A 14,628-nucleotide genomic window follows, 5' to 3' on the forward strand; every position below is an offset into this window, starting at 1 on the left:
ATTTATCCAGAGCTCCCCTGTGAAGTCCTAGAGCCTCGGGACCGTGAGATATGCGGAGACACGGCGCGCCAGTGCACGCGGAATGGATTGCACGTTTTATTAACAGATGAAACTACCTCCCCGATCCCCCGACCTCTGACTCCAATCTTTCAACACCCAAGTGTACTCCCTAAGTGCCTTCGGGTCGCATTAACTGTCAAGATGGCTTTGGGAGCCTTTTGGCCCCGCCAGGTCAGGCTGGGAACCGAGCTCGAGGACTGGCAGCTAAGAGGCGCCGGCGCAGGAGCAGAGGGCCCGGCTGCCTCGCTCACGTGCGTTACGTCGGGGGACTCGCGCTCCAGCACGCTGCCGCTGTGGGTGCCCTGGGCCGCGACGCACACGCGGCCGGAGGCTCTGCGCGGGGCGGGGCGCGACCAACAGGCAGGTCTTGCGGAAGTGCTTGCAGACGAGAGCGTAGACGATAGGATTGACGCAGGCGTTGGAGGAGGAGACCAGGGGCGGGAGGATACGCAGCGCGTAGGTAGCGCGCGTAAGGGGGAAGCGGCCGAACCACACGCAGAGCATAAACGCGTGGTGAGGCATCCAACAGAGGCAGAAGAGCGCGGCCACGATGATGATCATACGCGTCCCCTCGCGCTTGGCGCGCCGGGCGCCCGAGCCGGCGGCCACCGGGTCGACGGCGCGCCAGCGGTAGCGCAGGGTGCGCGCGTAGGTCAGGCCGAACACCAGCACGGGCAGCAGGTAGCTGCAGACAAAGGTGCAGAGGTACACGGCGCGGCGGCACACGGTCAGGTTGGCTAACCGTGACTGGCGGTAGTAACTCAGGTACGGCCCGGAAAAGAGCAGCGACAGCCCCCAGATGAGCCCGATGGCCGCCAGGGCGTTGCGAGGCGGGCGCAGCTCGCGGGAGTGCAGCGGGTAGCGGATGGCCAGATACCTACGGGTCAGGCCAGGAAGGGAGACGTCTGGTGTGCCAGCGGATTCGCGGAGGCAGGGCCGGACCCCTCCGCCTCGAGCCCCACGCTCACTGTCGAGGAATGTCGCTAGCGCACGGCAATACCGCGCAAGCCCGGAGGGCGACACAGAGCATCCCAGACACCCTCAGCCGCGCCTACATGTGGGGGGCGGGACGCGGCAGCAGGAAAGGCCACTCATCCGCTCTTCCTGAGACTACGACCGCAATCGGATTCCACCCGGGAGGGCACTCCGAAGATTAAACTGACTGTGGAGCTCCGGCAGGCTGTGATTACCCACCAGTGACGGTGCCCAGAGAGGTAGGACCCAGGCGCCTTGAGGCCCTAGGAGACGGCCTGGAGACACTGTCAGGCAAGGGACCGCGAGGGAATTCCTTAGAGAAGCCGACGTTCTATGGGTCCCACCAGTGCTCTCTTCTTGAAACCAACACACTTGGCTTCCGTGGAACTGGGAAGTATATGGGGAATGTGGCCTCACCTCGCTGCCTGTCCAGGGAAGGTTGGGAGGACGTGGGGACAGAGGGGGCTGGGGAGATACCAGGATTCCCTCCCTAGGAATCCCCCAGGTGTCCTTTCAAGCTTCAGCTTCCAGGGGGACCCTTGGGCCCGCTCCTCTCCTGCCCTTGCCCCCGGGCCTGTTGGTCAGGTTGTGGGACCGAGCTAGGGAGCCTCGGGCATGCTTGCCTGGAGTTTGGCGTGGGCCCTCACGAAGGACCCGAATTCTGCAGTCCGCACCAGAGTCGGCTGTGCGGAGCAAACTGTGGCTTGGAGGCCAGCAAGCGGGAGGCGCCCAAGTTTGACGCCAGGAGACGGGCCAATGGCTTCACGCACAGGATTACTGGATGGGCACCTCTGAGCAAATCACTTACAAACTCGGTTTGGTCTGTAAATTGGGCACAGTAATCCCTCTCATCCCAGCCTCCCAGGGGCGTTGAGCTTCAAAGGAGACCCAGCACGGGGAAGAACGCTTTGTACCCAGAAACGCTGTGCTTTGTCAGATGCCAGCGGCGCTGGAGAGCTGAGGTCTCCAGCCTGAAGACCCCGAGGATGCACCTAACAGAGAGACACAGAGGTCCCCCATTCTTATTCTTCTTTTTCCTCTTACACGCCTGCTTGTCTTTCACTCCCTCCTGGTTCCCTTGCCTTCCTAGTGTTCTTTTCTACTTTCCACACATCCCTCCTTGACCCTCAAGTCCAGCCCCCTTCTCCAGCCACAGCCTGTCTGGCAGCTCACCTGTCCAGGGGAGACGGCAGCCAGTGTGAAGCTGCTGGCATGCATGGTGAGGAAGATGAGGAAGTGCACCGCCTTGCAGAGCAGCGAGCCGAACACCCAGTCGTCCAGGGTGTCGATGGTGGCCTGGAAGGGCACGCAGCACACGATGAAACGCAAGTCGGCCACGCCCAGGTTGAGGATGATGAACAGGCTGGTGGTGCTGACCGCCTGGCCACCACGAAGCAGCACGGCCAGCACCAGTGAGTTGCCTATGGGGCCCACGAGGAAGATGAGCGCAAAGAGCATGGGCACGATGACCGCCTCAGGCTGCCAGCCACCCCGGCCGCCCGCCTTGTTCGTGTCCTCGGTGTCCAGGCCACCCGAGGCATTCATAGTGCCGCCGCACCGGGGCTGCCCCGACTTCTGCAGCCGTCTGCGTCCTGGCGAGCGCGCAGCTCCGGCGGCTTCAGCCGCTGCAGCGCCCAGAGCGGCTCGGCGGAGCTGCGGGCGGAGTGAGCCTCGCTGCGGCTGGGGCAGGAGAAGCGGGTGCGCTGGGGGCAGGGGGAGGAGCGAGCAGCCGAAGGGTCGGGTGTTCCCCCTGGCGGCCGGCCGCGCTGGGGGAAGGACTGTCCAGTGGCCTCGGCGCGCCCCGGCCAAGGCACAGGCTGCCCACCCCTGGGGCGGAGGGCCGCGCCAGTGTCCGCTCGCGGGGCCTCCGGCGTCGTCGGCGCGCTCCAGCCTCCGACTCCGGGCTGTGCCAGGCTGAGCAGCGAACCGACCTCCAGGGCAGACGCCGGAGTGGTGGAGGGACCGACTGACGGGAGCGCTCGCCCGCTACCCTGCGCGCCTCGGCCCTTCCCTGCAGCCTGGCGGGCGCGTCCTCGAGAGAGTTCCAGGTGGCCCCCTAAAGCGTGGGGTGGGAGTGATGAAGGGCGGAGGCGGATGGGGGTGCTGGCGTTTTTCAGAACTGGCGAGTGGGACGGCCCTGCCGTGTGCCCACGCCTCTTCCCACTTCTAATTCCCAGGAGCAGCGGTGGGGATGGTGGAAGGATTTCATTCCCTTCTCTCCCTCACTGAGCGTTTCCCCCTCCAATTCAGTCCGGTAAAAATTTATTGAGCATCTGCTGTGTGTCAGGCTCTGTTCCTGGCGCCGTGCCTCGGTTTCCTCAGTATTACAATATGGGCTAATAACACCTCCGAGGGCTCTGGTGAGAATGGAATGAGATGTGTGTGAGAGACCTGAGGCCAGTTGGTAGAATCTGGATGAATCCAACTCTTCTTCTTTTTCTCCTTACCCTGTTCAGGTATCCGACAAGGGGAAACTTAAAGGAAATACAAAACAGCAGAGGTCCATGCATCAGGAGCATTTTCCTAGATAGCCAGGAGGCTGTTTAGGTTGCAAAAAAACAACTTAAATATGTGTTTCTGATTTTGACATACTAGGCATCAAACATTTGTGACCCAGAATCATCACTGTTTCTATATAATTTTAAAACTGGGTTTGAACATCACTACCTTCTGTAGCTTGACCTCTGCTTCACCTTTCCTTGCCCTGTCCCTTGAGTCCTAGTCAAAAACATTCTTTTTCCACTTTCCCCTACAGGATCTCAGCCTCAGGAGCCCAGCTACCTGCTCCTCTTGGTAAGGAAACCTTATTCACACCTCTGCCCTGCCTGCTTATCCACTGAATAGGAAGATAATAACCATTCATGTTTCTGAGATGCTTGCCATTTATTTATTTATTTATTATTATTTTTTGTGGTACGCAGGCCTCTCACTGTTGTGGCTTCTCCCGTTGCGGAGCACAGGCTCCGGACGCGCAGGCTCAGCGGCCACGGCTCACGGGCCCAGCCGCTCCGCGGCATGTGGGATCTTCCCGGACCAGGGCACAAACCCGCGTCCCCTGCATCGGCAGGCAGACTCTCAACCACTGCGCCACCAGGGAAGCCCAGCCATTCATTTATTGAAGACACATTTATAAAGCATCTACTCCTTTCCAGGCACTGTTCTAGGTCCTTGGGATTTACCAGTGAGCTCTACAAAGATCAAGGCCCTTCGTGAGCTTCCTTTCTAGCAGGGAAGAGACAATAAATATAACTCAAGTTATTAATCAATTACAAGTTAAGTACTTGCAGGAAAAGTAAATCACAGTGAGGGAATTGGGAGTACTGGAGCGGTGGTGATGGTGCAATTTAAAATGGGGTGGTCAAGCAGACCTCATTAGGAAGGCGACATTTGAGCAAAGAGAGTTGAAGGAGCTAGCCTAGCAGATAGCCAAGGGAAGTGCATTCCAGATAGAACAGCCAGTGCAAAGGCCCTAAAGCAGGAGTGTGCCCGTGTCCCTAAGCAAGGAGGGTGGTATGGCTTGAGCTGAATGAACAAGAAGGAGATTGGCACGAGAGAAGGTGAGAGGCATAGCATGTTGGACTTTTTTCCATTGCAAGGAAGTCTTCTAGTCTGACCAAAAAGAGGAGCCATTGCAGTTTTGACTAGAGGACTAACATCATCTGACTTACTTTTTAAAGAAAAGCTTTATTGAAATATAATTCACATACCATACAATTTGCCCATATAAAATGTTCATTTGTTTTTTAGTATATTCACAGAGTTGTGCAACCATCACCACAGTCAATTTTAGGATGTTTTTGTTCCTGCCTCCCACCCCTAGCCCTACACAACCACTCTTTCTGTCTCTATAGATTTGCCTATTCTGGACATTTTATATAAATGGAATCATACAATATGTGGCCTTGTGTGTATACCTTCTTTCACTTAGCCTAATGATTTCAAGATTCATCCACAATGTAGCATGTATCAGTACTTCATTCCTTTTTATGGCCAAATAATATTCCATTGTATGATAATCACATTTTGTTTATCAAATTCATTTGTTGATAGACATTTGGGAAACTTACTTTTTTAAAAATTATTTTTAATCTTGGTAAAATATACAAAACAGTTTCCCACCTTAAACATTTTAAGTGTATAGTTCAGTAGTGTTAAGTATATTCACATTGGTGTGCAACCAATCTCGAGAACTTTTTGATCTTGCAAAACTGATGGTCTATACCCATTAAACAATAACTCTCCATTTCCCCTGCCTTCAGCCCCCAGCTGTAGCGAGCATTGCCCTCTGAAGAAGGCGCCATTAAGACCCTCATAAGCCTCAGGGCCCGATTGTACTCTCCTTGGTATGCATCCTGGACTTTATGGTATGAACGTAAAAAAGGAGATGGCCTTTGGCCAAATCGCTCCAGGGACCTGCTCAGTTACTGGGAGTCCCTGGTTGTTCCCTAAAGCTAGGAAAAGCAACCCTGGAGGGGAAATTGGTGCCTTTGAGGGAGAAGCCGAGAAGCCAATCAACCAGCTGATGCCGATAAGGCGTGACTAAGCCGAGAAGCCAATCAACCAGCTGATGCCGATAAGGCGTGACTAAGCAAATTCCCTGCTTTAGGGGTGTATATATATGGCTATGCTTTGTTATTAAACTTGCCTTGCAACCATCAGTTGCTTGTGCCCTTCTGATCCCATACCTTGGTGCGTTCAGTTGCCTACCCCCTCTCGTCGATTGTTGCTGCACTTTGAGGACCTGCCGCGGCTGGCAGCACCCAGCAACCATCATTCTACTTTCTATGAATTTGACTACACTAGGTACCTTATATAAGTGGAATCATATCATATCTTTTCATGACTGGCTTACTTAGCACAATATTTCCAAGCTTCAATCATGTTGTAGCATGTGTCAGAATGTCCTTCCTTTTTAAGGCTGAATAATATTCCATTGTATGGACAGACCATATTTTGGTTATCCCTGAGGGCTGCTGGGTTGCTTCCATCTCTTGGCTATTGTGAATAATGCTACTATAAACGTGGGTGTACAAATAACTCTTTGAGACCCTGCTTTCAATCCTTTTGGATATATACCCAGAAGTGAAATTGCTGGATCATATGGCAATTCTTTTGATTTTATAAAGAGCTGCCATACTGTCTTCCACTGTGGACGTACCATTTTATATTTGCACCAAAAGTGCACCAAGGTTACAATTTCTCCACATCCTCGTCAATACATGTTATTTTCTGTTATTATTATCCTTTTTTTTTTTTTTTTTTTTTTATTTTTTTTTATTTTTTTTTTTTTTTTTTGCGGTATTCGGGCCTCTCACTGTTGTGGCCTCTCCCATTGCGGAGCACAGGCTCCGGATGCGCAGGCGCAGCGGCCATGGCTCACGAGCTTAGTTGCTCCGCGGCATGTGGGATCTTCCCGGACCGGGGCACGAACCCGTGTCTCCTGCATCGGCAGGCGGATTCTCAACCACTGCGCCACCAGGGAAGCCCTATTATCCTTTTAATAGTAGCCACCTTAATGGGTGTGAGGTGATCACTCACTGTGGTTTTTTTTTTTTTTTTTTACTCACTGTGGTTTTGATTTGCATTTCCCTAATGATTAGTGCAGACTTACTTTAAAAATGCACCCTTTAATTTAGTCTTCATAACCACCCTAATTGGTTATCCCCATTCACAGATGAGGGAAAAGGTTTAGGGGGAGATTATTTGCCCAACATCTCCCAACCAGTAATGGCAGAGCAAGAATTGGAGCTGCATTGATCAGACTCCAGAGCTCGCAGTGCCATACTGCAGAGGAAAGATTCATGGCATCCCTCGCTTCAGCACTTTTCACTCCTCGGACTGTTCGACCGGAAGTCCAGGGAAGGGCACCGATCCCCATCCATAGGGGAAGTCCCTGCACTATGGTCGGCTCCAAAGGAAAGCGCAGACAGAGGCGTTCCCTCCCAAGCGTGGTGTTTCGTTGCGTAGGGTGGGAACCCCATCTCCGGAGCCCCCGGGGAAGTAGACACTCCGAAAACCAAAGGTCTTAGCCAACTGCACCCGCTCTCTGTGCGCGGGACGTGAGCCGGATCCCCTGTGCAGGGGTGCAGGAGGTGTGGGAGGGGGACATCTCCGGGTCCTCCACCCTTGGTGGACGGGAAGTAGGATTGCCTCCAGGAAACCTCAGCAGTTACGGGGTCCGCGAGCTTCCGGCCCCTCAGCCTAGCCCACCACCGTTTGAGACCCGGAAGACTAGTCCACGCGCAGGCGCACTCCAACAAGTGGCCGCTGCCTGCGGGCAGGGCCCTCGGCGGCGGAGTCCGCCGGTATCCCGTCAGCCCGGCCGAGCCGGCTCCGCTCTCTCTCTCCCCGGTGGTCCCGCCTTCTCCATCCCGTCCTGCTTTGCGGCGCAGGGGCAAGATGGCTGCTGAGAAACAGGTTGCCGCAGGCGGCGGTGGTGGTAGCAGCAGCGGCGGTAGCGGTGGTGGACGCGGTGCCGGAGGAGAGGAAAATAAAGAAAACGAACGGCCTTCAGCTGGATCGAAGGCAAACAAAGAATTCGGAGATAGCCTGAGTTTGGAGAGTATCCTACAGTAATCGGGCCTAACTCGCAATGACTACGTGTCGATCTGGCGGGCCGGGGGCGGGAGAGGCGGCGGGTTGCGGCACGACCTGGGCAGCAGAGGCCGAAGGTTGCAGTTTCTCTCGCTTCTACTTTTTGGCACTTAGAATTTCAGGGTCTCGTTTTCGACTGGCCTTTCCTCGCATCTTCTTTGTCCTCCAGTCTGGGGAAAGTCCTCTTCTTTCAAGCGGCACCGGAATATTGGGCAGTTTTCTTCAGTTTTCCCCGCAGTTGGCCAGTTGGAGGGCTGGTGATGGGGCTGACACTGGCCACTCTGGTGAACTACTGCCTTGGCAACTGGGGCCACTGAACTGGGGAAAGGAAACTGCAGTCTTGACCTTTTGGCCTAATACTTTTGTCTGACAGCCGTCGGGGAATGGATAATAAAAATTACAGTTTGATGCTTTGGAAGTGGAGGCAAAGGTTGAGTGTTGTAAGGGAAAGCTTATCGCCCATTTTGAATATAAATCATTGTGGATTGTTAACATTACTTGTATAGCTTTCTTAATAGGTGTGTAGACCTTTTATCTTGTTGAGAGTCGTTCAGATGAATCGGTTTCTAGTTTTCGTCAGAGTGTATCACAGTTGAGTGTTGATGACATTAGTTTGTGGCTTTTTGAAATGAATAAGTAGTGGAGAAAATGTAGGTGAATTTCTGAAATAATACATTTAGCTTGACATCTTAATATAGTAAAGTTTTCAGGAGATTGAAGTTTTACTTTTTGAACTGGTGGTATCCTTTCAAATGGATATTAGAATGCCTTGATTTTACTGCACACCTTATATCTGTTTGTCTCTTTTTAGTTATTGAAATAGTCCTTTTATTGTTCAGTGTTTTAAAATATATCTGTAAAGAAGCATTGAGGAAACTTTAAAAAACTAAAATTGTAGACAAAGGTCGTTGGACTTCCTAAAGTTTGGGACATAATCTTAAAATGTTTTAAGATTCTTAAAAAGGAGAATTTGCTTAGGGCTCTTTCTTTAAAAAAAAAAAACTAGTATTTTAATGCAAACTGTGGTCTGGTTTGGTTGGCATGTGCTCACCATAGGCACATGCAGCATCACAGCTGTTAAGGAAAGTCAGATTTGGCAGATGTAGGAGGTTATGCAAATAGAGGGGTAGTACAGGTCATTTATAACCTGAATCTGCTAAAATGAGTAAAACATTGGGTCCAGGTGTAAATCACTGGGAACCACCCCAGATGTAGTCAGTATTTAGAATCCAGCAGCTTTAAGCTGTTGGGTCTCATTAATCCTCAATGGCTAATGATGCCCTCCTTTTTTAGTTTGAAAGAAGTAACAGTTCAGGCAGTCAACTTTTCTACATGCTTAGCCCTGGTCCTGTCCTATGATAAGATAGCTATTGAAAATGCTTAGCAGAGATTTCACTAATGTACTAAGTATTTCAGAAATGTTTAATGTGCTGTGATTTGATGCAAGTTTTGATTTATTTGGATTCTTGGCACTGTAAGCTTTTCCTTAATCTTGGCTCTAGTTCTTCAGATTATTAAGGAATCCCAGCAGCAGCATGGTTTACGGCATGGAGATTTTCAGAGGTACAGGTTAGTATCACATGCAAGACACGTACAAATCTCTGTGGAATTTTCAAATTTGGTTTGCTTTTTTACTATCCTACTTATTCTGCTGTACCAGAAAGGATACCTAGGAAGTCTAGTTCTTAACTTGTATTGAATTCTCAAGATGATACTTAATTTTCAAATTTAAAAGGAGCCAATCTTTTTATCCATTTTGTCTCACAATATTGCAGATACATTGGAGGCTTCTGCTGAAAATAACAGTTATGGTAATCTTTTTTTTTTTTTTTTTTTTTTTTTTTTTAGACTTAACCATATTATAGAATCTGGGTTACATTCCAGCGTTGGCAATCACTGTTCTGATTTCCGTTGTTATCGTTTTGCTTTTTTTTTTCAGAACATAGCCTTTTGTGTCTAGATTCTCTCACCTAACATACTGCTCAGTAGTATTCCATTGCAGGGATGAATCGCAGTCTGCTCTTGTTCCCCAATTGAACAGCTGTTGGTTGACTCTGGTTTTTGTTTTTTCTAGTTATTATTAATTGTTTTCAATGTTACGTTTTTAATTAGATTTTTTGGTGGTAAAATATTCATAACATAAAAATAACTTTGATGTGTACCTTTTAGTACGTTTGTATATCTTTTAGTACATAAATATATTTGTATGTATGTGCCTACCAAATAGTATTTTTGTTCTTCTAGTCTCTTTCTATGCATTTTTCATAAGTTTGCTCATATTGTATATACAACTTTGTATTCCGCTTTTTTGCCGAACATTATATGATATGTATTTCTCCATGCCTATAAAAATGTTCCATACACGTGATTTTTATTAGTTTCATTATAACTCAATATATAAGCATACCATAATTTATTTACCTATTCCCCCAAGTTGGTTATTTATATCATAGCCAGTTTTGTAGGTTTAAAAATATTGTTCCTGTGAATGTCTGTTCATACCTCTTTGTATTTCTGATAATTTCTTTATATAGAGTAGTATAGAAATAGACTGTCAGTTCAGGGAGTATGAACATTTTTAAGGATCTTGATAAATGTATCCATATTGCCAGAAAATTTTTACCAATTTATATTTCTACTCATAATGTGTGAGTGTCCCATTTGATTTTTATGTGAAAAGGTAAGTGATAATTAAAGCATAATTATGAATTGAGGGAAAAGATCTGGTTCATAGATTCGGTCAGACTATTATTTCTTCTTTTTAATAACCTGTGCTCTGGTAGCTTTTTTATTTTAAATATATTTATTTATGGCTGTGTTGGGTCTTCATTGCTGCACTTGGGTCTTCGTTGCTGCACTCGGGCTTTCTCTGGTTGCAGCAAGCGGGAGCTCCTCTGCATTGAGGTGCGTGGGCTTCTCATTGCGGTGGCTTCTCTTGTTGCGGAGCACAGGCTCTAGTCACGCGGACTTCAGTAGTTGCAGCACGTGGGCTCAGTAGTTGTGGCTCATGGGCTCTAGAGTGCAGGCTCAGTGGTTGTGGCACACGGGCTTAGTTGCTCCACGGCATGTGGGATCTTCCCGGAGCAGGGCTCGAACCCGTGTCCCCTGCATTGGGAGGCGGATTCTTAACCAATGCTCCACCAAGGAAGTCTGCTCTGGTAGCTTTAAGACTGAGATTTTGAAGTACCATTTAATACCATTTTGTATTGTAAATTTTATGCTATATTATTTGATTAAGGGTGGTAAAATTTTACATGTACTTTTACACAATTTAGTCAAAATACATTTATTGCACATCTATGTGTTAGGCACTGTGCTATGACATTGGGGGAAACTTGAAAATAAAATCATCTTTGCACTAAAAGAGTTTATGTTAATGAGATAGACATAATGAGAACATAATGCTCTCATATTGTAGTAGAAGTAAGAATAAAAAGTTGCATGAGTACAGAAGAGAGAGGCTTGGCATAGAGGAGATGTTTATAGTTTTCTTATTGATATCCTAATTAACCTCCTCATTTTTCTTCAGATATGCTTGCAGTTTCTCTCTCCATGTCTTCCTTGTCATCACAGTCTCCCTCAGGATACCCCTTCTTCCCTTTTACATCCATCAGAATCCTACTCGTTCTTTCAAAACCCACCATAAGTCCACCCCAGCAAAGTGGGTTAGCAAGAAGTGAATGATTACTTGTGTCCTATACATTCAATTTGACATTGGTCTTGTTTTTTTGGTTGCCATTTTATCTGCATGATTCTCTCCAACTAGAGTATGGGTTCTTTGAGAATGGGTACTGTGTCCTGGTCTCTTCATGTTTTCTGTGATACCAGTCATATTGCTCGCAAGTTTCCATTCAATAAATGTTTGCAAGAGGATGATGGTATCTATAGCAACCATAAGTAGAATACCCCGAACTTTTTTTTTTTTTTTTTTTTTGCGGTACGCGGGCCTCTCACTGTTGTGGCCTTTCCTGTTGCGGAGCACAGGCTCAGTAGCCATGGCTCACGGACCCAGCCGCTCTGCGGCATGTGTGATCTTCCTGGACCGGGGCACGAACCCGTGTCCCCTGCATCGGCAGGTAGACTCTCAACCACTGTGCCACCAGGGAAGCCCTACCCCGAACTTTTGACCTTACCTTATTGTAGAATTTACTATTGAAAGTATTATCAGCTTGGCCGAATGATTTTTGGTTGTGGTTTCCTACAGAGGCTACTGTTCCCGTAGACAAAGACGTCTTCGGAAAACACTCAACTTCAAGATGGGGAACAGACACAAATTCACAGGGAAAAAAGTAACTGAAGATCTTCTGACTGATAACAGGTATTGACTGCTCAGTGCTAAGTGCTGAATGCATCTTGCTAATACATTTATTGAACAATTACAGTGTGACAGATGTTGTGTCAGACTCTTAGTTATTTCACGTGATCCTGTGGAATAGACATCTTTACTACTCCTGTGTTATAAGATGAGGAGACTGAGCCTCAGAGAGACTCTCTAACTTGTTCAGGAACCATGGTAGAATGGTAAACGTTGAAGTCAGCGATTAGACTCTAACTGGTTATTAGGTAAGGTTTCTAGGACGCAAATTTTAATGTATGAGTACTTACTTAAATCATTATGTCTTAAGCTAAATCTGGCCATGTGTAAATTGTTACAAAAGAGTTTTGTGTTTCAGTGCCGAATACATTCATGCTTAACGTGACAGGATTACTCTATGAAAGCAATACGTATTAAAAGTCTATGGGTCAGTTGCTCAGACTTTGACCTGTGGGCCAAAATGGTCTTCCTGCCACCTGTTTATTGTAAATAAGTTGGAACACAGCTACACCATTTATTTATATATTGCTTACAGCTGCTTTTGTGCTTCTGTGGCAGTGTAGTTATGACAGAGACCATATGGCCTATAAAGCCTAAAATACTTACTGTTGGGCCCTTTATGAAAAATGTTTGCTGCCCCCTAGTCCAGTATGTGGCCAGAACTGGGTTACACACCATACTGGATATAGAAGAGTTGGGGAGGCATAGTTATTGAACCTCATTGACTCCGATATTGTTGAGAGATATTGGTTGAGTACAGAACAGGGAACACTAAAAGATAGCAAAACTGCTATATTGTGTGTCATTTACTCATAAGAATTCTGAAGTCTTGGAAGGGAGAAGTTAGTTTGGGGGTTCTTGATGGGGAAGCCAGGAAGCCTGCATGGAGGAGGCTGGACCTTTAAGGGTTTGTGAGAGGAAAAGACATTCTGTGTTCGGGGAAGCAGCATGCCATGGTGTCTTTGAATGCAGTGCAGGAACTGTAATGCTCTGGGCAGTTGTTAGTTACTGCCCAGGCAGCGAAGAGGCTCGGAGCTTGACGTATGAGACACAGTCAGAAAACTAGAGCATGATGGGATGAAGCAGGATGGATTGATTGAATCCTGTGAGATCAGGGTAGGAAGAGTCTGTTATAACAGTGAGACCAGGCTAAGCTGCAGTTAAAGGAAGATTAATCAAGGCAATAGTTTTAAAGAAAGATTCACCATAATAATAATAAAGTAGCTAACTTATATAGCAGTTAGTAAGTGCCAGGCTCTGGTCTAAGTGTGTTATATGTATTACTGCATGGGCGAGTGAAGCACAGAAAGGTTAGTATTTTGCCCAAAGTCACACAGCTAGCGAGTGGTGGCACTGAGATTCCAATCCAGGCTCTTAACCACTTCAGTATACGGCCTCTGTGCCCAGCGAAAGAAACCATCAACGAAATGAACAGGCAACCTATTAAATGGGAGAAGATACTTCCAAATGATATTTCCGATGAGGGGCTAATATCCAAACTATATAAAGAACTCATACAACTCAATATCAGAAAGACAAACAATTCGATTAAAAAATGGGCAGAGGATCTGAATAGAAATTTTTCCAAGGAAGTTATACAGATGGCCATCAGGCACCTGAAAAGATGCTCCACATCACTAGTTGTCAGGGAAATGCAAATCAGAACCACAATGAGATATCACCTCACACCTGTCAGAATGGCTGTCATCAAAAAGACAAGAAATAGCAAGTGTTGGTGAGGATGTGGAGAGAAGGGAGCCCTCGTGCACTGCTGGTGGGAATGTAAATTGGTGCGGTCACTATGGAGAACAGTACAGAGGTTCCTCCAAAAATTAGAAATAGAACTATATGACTCAGCAATTCCACTTCTGGGTATTTATCGGAAAAAAAAAAAACCCAAAAACCACGAATTAAAAAAGATATATGCACGCCAGCGTTTATGGTGTAGCATTGTTTACAATAGCTAAGATGTGGAAGCAGCCTAAGTGTCCACTGATAGATAACAGATACAGAAGGTTTTATATCTAAATCTATGTCTATATCTATATTTATATGTATATTTAAACCAGAGCTCAGAAACAAAAACAAGGGATGCCAACTTCATCTTGTAAAAGCAAGATCAGGTTACATATGTGTGACTCAGCCATAAAAAAGAAAGAAATCTTGCCATTTGCGACAACATGGATGGACGTAGAGAGTATTATGCTGAGTGAAATTAGAGGAAGACAAATGCTGTATGATCTCACTTATATGTGGAATCTGAAAAACAAATGAACAAACAAAACAGACTTGTAGAGAGCAAGCTGGTGGTTGCCAGAGGGGAGAGAAGTGGGAAGGGGTGGATGAAATAGGGGAAGGGGATTAAGAAGTACAGACTTCCAGTTACACAGTAGAGTCACAGGGATATCAATAATATAGTAATACCTTTGTATAGTGACAGATGGTGACTAGACTTCCTGTGGTGATCATTTCATAATGTATAAAAATATCGGATCTCTGTGTGGTACACCTGCAACTAATATAATATTTTAAGTCAGCTATACTTCAATTAAAAAAAATACACACACACACACACACATACATATGTATGTATACACTGCTTCTCAAGACTTGGTTTCTAACTGAGTTGGGATGAAGGAGATATGATTCAAAGATGAGGCCAGATTATGTGCCTAGACTGCCTC

The 14,628-nt window shown here is 47.2% G+C and overlaps 2 protein-coding genes across 2 annotated transcripts in view; one reads left to right on the top strand and one right to left on the bottom strand.

The window, feature by feature from the left end:
* Positions 1-149: 149 nt before the first annotated feature.
* Positions 150-2,647, bottom strand: GALR2 (galanin receptor 2). The gene is given in 4 exon segments (XM_059048998.2): positions 150-423; positions 425-937; positions 2,209-2,216; positions 2,218-2,647. Coding segments are annotated over 4 exon segments (1,158 nt in total). The 5' UTR covers positions 2,581-2,647.
* Positions 2,648-7,296: 4,649 nt separating this feature from the next.
* The window catches only part of SRP68 (signal recognition particle 68), a 30,931-nt gene continuing 23,599 nt past the window's right edge, over positions 7,297-14,628 (top strand). Inside the window, exons 1-3 of the mRNA XM_059048999.2 lie at positions 7,297-7,597; positions 9,132-9,198; positions 11,834-11,947. Of these exons, the coding sequence (XP_058904982.2) occupies positions 7,435-7,597; positions 9,132-9,198; positions 11,834-11,947 (344 nt within the window). The 5' untranslated portion in view covers positions 7,297-7,434. The remainder of the gene's footprint in view (positions 7,598-9,131; positions 9,199-11,833; positions 11,948-14,628) is intronic.

The sequence above is a fragment of the Kogia breviceps genome, chromosome 19 (genome assembly GCF_026419965.1).
Source record: "Kogia breviceps isolate mKogBre1 chromosome 19, mKogBre1 haplotype 1, whole genome shotgun sequence".
Lineage (NCBI taxonomy): Eukaryota > Metazoa > Chordata > Mammalia > Artiodactyla > Physeteridae > Kogia > Kogia breviceps.